At 38.2% G+C, this 5,138-nt stretch overlaps 1 protein-coding gene across 1 annotated transcript; it reads right to left on the reverse strand.

Annotated features, from left to right (window-relative positions):
* Positions 1–784: 784 nt before the first annotated feature.
* On the reverse strand, positions 785–3,605 carry LOC113347376. Its single transcript, XM_026591024.1, has 4 exons — positions 3,257–3,605; positions 2,951–3,183; positions 1,517–1,624; positions 785–1,094 (listed from the first exon to the last, which is right to left on the reverse strand). Exons 1-4 carry the CDS (start codon positions 3,453–3,455, stop codon positions 972–974), a joined length of 663 nt encoding a protein of 220 aa, XP_026446809.1. The 5' UTR covers positions 3,456–3,605; the 3' UTR covers positions 785–971.
* Between the last annotated feature and the right edge of the window lie 1,533 nt (positions 3,606–5,138).

Here is a 5,138-nt window from a genome sequence, read left to right on the forward strand (position 1 = left end):
CTTTCTTTATTGGTAAGGTTTGACAATGATTGAAGACTTCCGAGGGGAACTGATAGTTCGGCCCCAGTTTCAACTAACTACTCTATTAATCTATTGCCTGATGGCGGATGCAACTAAGAGGATTAGAACTGACATCAACTGGCGGATATACACGGAGTTTACACGGGCAAAAGTAAAATCACCCATAAACACTGCTTGATGGCGGAGCAACTCAGTGGATCAGTACTGACATCAACTGGCGGAGACGCACGGTGTCTACACGGGGAAGATTTAATCACTCATAACACCATTGACATCACAACTATTCCAGAAAGGCCACTCCAATGGGATGGTAACTATTCCGATTTGCTTATTTTGGGGTTACTTCAGATACGCAGAAAAAAAACAAATTGGTAACTTTGGGAGTTAACAACCATAAATAATACCAAAATGCCAACCCCTTCAGTTTATGGTTAAGCAGCACTTATGCTGTTCTGCATGTACCCCTTCAATTTGGCTACAGTGTTGGTGTCTATTTTTCAGCCTGGGCTTGCATATACTAAAAGAAGAAAATCAACCTCTCTCCTTGAAGCCACATGAAAGGGAAGTTTCATTTGCCAACACAGTATTGTATCACTATCAACATAACCAATTATAAGCCAAAACCGAAATTCCTAGCAATTACTTTTGTACCTTGAGATGTTCTGGAAAAAGAAAGACTTGTTCTTTCTTTTCTATGTGGTGTTTTGAGCACATAAAAAATATAAAGCCTCAATGTCAAGAACTGACACGATAGAAGCAAATATATGAGAAACCAGAACCAACACAAAATCAATATCAATAAACCTGTATACACTATTACTAAAACTGTCAGATTTACAGAGTAAGTACATGTGCACATGTAGAAAAAGAAGCAACAGAAAACTGTACTCTTTTTAATACTTCCATCGTGCAGTGTAGAACTATATTCATTTTCTGAGGCTCCCAATTCTTCATTTAACATTCTCAGCAATCTTTGATAACCTCTCTTCTTCTAGAAGAACATATGGATCAATGTATGGAGGTGGTGACATGGACCTCATGCTTGCATCATGAATGAAACTTGGACCAAAATACTGCATTTTTTAATGGTGAAAATTTTCAGTTGTAGGAGATAAGAAGCAATTAAAAAGCTTAAATAATATGGAACCGCAATCTAAATTGGATGTTGGATTTGGACAATACAAAAATCTGTACATATAGACCCATTTAGCATGTATTCATAGTATTCATGTTAGTCATCCTATTCTCAGGATAATAGGAGTAGATTATCCCAGGGCTTCAGTGTTCACATCTTATTTTGTTCCTGTTTTCCTGAGAGGGTATACTTAGGTCAACTATTCATTTGCTTCATTTCATTCCATTTTATCTGATTTTCATTGAGTGTCTATCTTTCTCCTCCATCTTTTTTAAGTTTTCCGGATGAATATCTATCATAATGGGCATAGACAATGACAGCAGAAGCCAGAAGCGCAGGAGAAAAAAACCAAACACTTACAAAGTAGAGACCTCCAAAGATCACCACAGTTCCAAGGATCAATGGCCAAAATCCCAAGAAAAATGTTGCTCCAAGAGTTAGCAGCAGTTTAGCACGTGGAATCAGACCCTGCATGCAAGTGTAATAAATGCAATGAAGTGCTATGATGAATTATAAGAAACTGAAATGTATCGTACACCTATTGTTGAAGATCTCGACATTGGAACATGAACATATCCTAAGTGAGATTGCCACTATCTAACTTAGATTTCATAAATAGCATTATGATCGGAGACAAGGGCTAGGAAAGTTCTTTTCTTATCTGAAAGTATCCCATGCTTCTGCAAAGCCGTCCTTAAAGATCAAAATATAATCGGGGTGAGGATAAATGAGTTAAAACATCCTTTTCATAATAACCAACTGTAGTTTTAGTAAGGTTTCCCTGTACTTTAGTGCATTGCCTTAAGTCCTTCTCCACCACCCACAGAATGATCTATATAGTGGTTGCCAATTGGGGATCAGGTATAAGCCAAATCTTGTCAAGTTGAAAACATAAACTAACATTGTCATGCAACAATAGAAGCCCCTTTAACTTATAAAAAAAAAGAAGGCTACTCTTCAGTAGGTGGAAAATATTCTCCAGTAATAAGCAAAAAATATGAACTCTTTGGATTCAAGTCGATTGGTGTACCTGCAACAAAATACCTACTCAAAGTAACAAAACCAGATCTTAAAACATTCTATTTTAAGGCTTGTTTCTCACTTGCAATTTTGTTTCGAAGGTTTAACAAGTCACAAAATTTTGATATCACACCTTTTGCCCGTAGAACAAAACATAGCAAGATTCCCGGTTTCCCCTTTCTTAGTAGTAGCTCCTGTAATCCTAGATTTTGTATCCTAACATACCTAAATAAATCTAAAATTGCTCCAGGACAGAAATCACCACAGTGCAAATACATAATAATGACATGTTAAGTGCTATTCTACTCACTCCCTTTTAACTATGAGGAAGGATCCCTTCACACTTTTATTCGCGCACTATCTCACTGTTTGACGCCTTTTTGAGAGTGAAAACCGACTTTATATCCAACACAGTTTAACTATCCTTCCAACTTTATCTCTTCAGTATCAGTATCCAACACAGACGTACCTATCCCCTCACAGGAAAGTCACACTAGTCGACAACTCGAAATTCACCTAACACCACTTCGTTAGCCCAGATAGACTTAGAGCATTACTATTAGAAGTAGTGCTCCTATTGGTAACCTTTATTAAGAGTCAATTAATTAGAGAGGGTAGTGCCAATATAACAATAAATCAAACAACCGCAAAACTTTATATCAAGACAACCTTCACAATTCAGTTCCAAAATTCAACCATTTCACAAGGTTTAAAATTTTAAGACAAAAACAGTTGGCAAAAGCATTGTGAATAAAGCAAAGATAACGCGTTTACCTCGAGGCCTTCACTGTTCAACGCCATGGACGTCTGCCTTTGATTAGCAAGTCGACCAATCTCGAAGTCGGTAGAAACTGAACTCTTTGAGGACCCTCTCTCATCTTCCTTCTGTGTTGTTTCTTCAACAGCTTCGTACAAGCTTTTTTTAGCACTTTCCTCAATCAAAGAAGTAGGTTTCATTCCTCGTCTACGTAGTTCCTTCATAAACAATGATTCTGTAGGTTCTTCACCTGAAAATGACCAAGTAGAATTAAAATATAGTTCAAGAAAAAAAAGAGCTCAATTTCATGAAAAAGAACTAACCTTTGTTGGTTTCACCATCATCATTTTGGACTCTGCAACAAACCCTAAATTCTCTTTTAACTGAAAATTTCAATTTCTTATGACACTGTAATCTCAAAGAAATGAAATCAGAGTCCATCAAAAACGAAGTCGACTGTAAATCAGATCGAAATCCAAGAAAAGGAGAGAAATTTGATTTCCCAATTTGTAAAGACGCCATTTTTTCCAACCTTTGTTTCCTCAATCGAACTTTTAAAACTCACAGGAATAACAGAGGACGTGTATGAAATTGGGAAGATCTTTTGTTGTCACCAAAAGAGTGTACGTTATCTTTCATCGGTTGAGTGTTTCTAACTTGCGCAGTCTTTTTTTGTCTACTACTTTTTGTAGCCACAAGTTGCAGAGAGTGAGAAAGAACAACGCTCAGAGAACCATATAAGCAATGTTGTACCATGATGTGTCACACATTACAAACCGTTGTACACAACTCACAGTAATTTAGAAATTCAGATCCTCCATCCGGTTGGGTAATGTGTTCCGTTGTTTTTTTTTTTTTTTTTTTTTGAAGCATGAAATTAAATAAAAGGAAATTAGTTTACGATTTGTCGTGGGTATGTGGTATCCACGGAATCATGGGATAGAATTTGACTAATGAAAGATGAGATTGCATGGTCCCATATTTTGGTTGATAAACTCCCTGTTTGACTTCCATCTGCCGCATGATTGGTTAACCTGTCCGCCGCTTGATTTCCTTATCTGTAGTTGTGCTGAATAGCAGAAGGGAGGGGGTAGATGAAGTAATGAAACGCAAAAGGTTTTCTGAGTCGGATTCAAAGATAACTCTTGGTCATTGCCTTTCTGTTGCTGTTCTTGATGCCAATAGCAGAGCCCGAGTTTCTGCAGTTAATGCAGTTATAATTCCTAATGGCTGAGCTAGAGCCATTACAGTTCGTGCATCAGAATCTTTGCATATGAACCCTGCCCCCGCAAATCCTGGGTGACCTCTGGGTGCTCCGTCTGTGTTAATCTTTATGTTCGGAATGGACCATCCTACCGATATTGTTGACACCCTTTTGTCCATCGTCGGGTGGTTAAATATCGGTGCGTCTCCTGGTATGATTGATGGTGAAGAGTGTAGAGCCACGTAGAATTCTTGTTGCTGAGCCCATGCTAGGATTTGTTCTGAAGTTGTTTGCTTTTGTTGGTATATTAGATTATTCCTAGCTAGCCATAAGGTCCAGAATAGAAAACAGAAAGAGGAGATTACAGATGTTGACGCAGGTTGTTGAAGAATTTGAGGAATGGTTGTCTGAGGCGTTAAGGTGAACGTGTGGGGGTGGTTGGAGTTAGGTGAAATTGAAAGTTGGGTGAATAAGGTGTTCCAGGAGGTACTTGCTGTTGGACAGAGAATTAGAAGGTGACTTGCCAATTGTGGATCAGTGTTGCATCTTGGGCATATGTCTGAGTTGGTCAGATGGATGTGATGTAAGAGTGAGAAGGTTGGTAATCCTTCATTGATGGCTTTCCACAAGAAAATCCGAATTTTTGGTGGACATAGTAAAGTCCTTAGGAATTTGGTAGGTGGTAAAGGGGTGTGAGTTGGTTGACCATGGGTTAGACATTTTTATCCCGATGAGGTAGTGTAGTTTCAGGATTTTGAGTGTGGCCAGATAATTTTGTCTTGGTGTCTATTTTGGAGGAGATGGATGTTCATGATTTTTTGGATTATAGGGTTGGGAAGGGTGCTTAATTTTTCGTGATTCCAGGGGAAGGAAATTGGGTAACATTGTGATGAGTCTAGATTTGTTGAGTGTGGAATCCAATTTGCTTCTATTGGAGTTGATAATCCATCTCCAATACGATGGAAAATCAAACTTTGCATGGTAGGGACAATTGGCTTCTT

The sequence above is a fragment of the Papaver somniferum genome, chromosome 2 (assembly GCF_003573695.1).
Source record: "Papaver somniferum cultivar HN1 chromosome 2, ASM357369v1, whole genome shotgun sequence".
Lineage (NCBI taxonomy): Eukaryota > Viridiplantae > Streptophyta > Magnoliopsida > Ranunculales > Papaveraceae > Papaver > Papaver somniferum.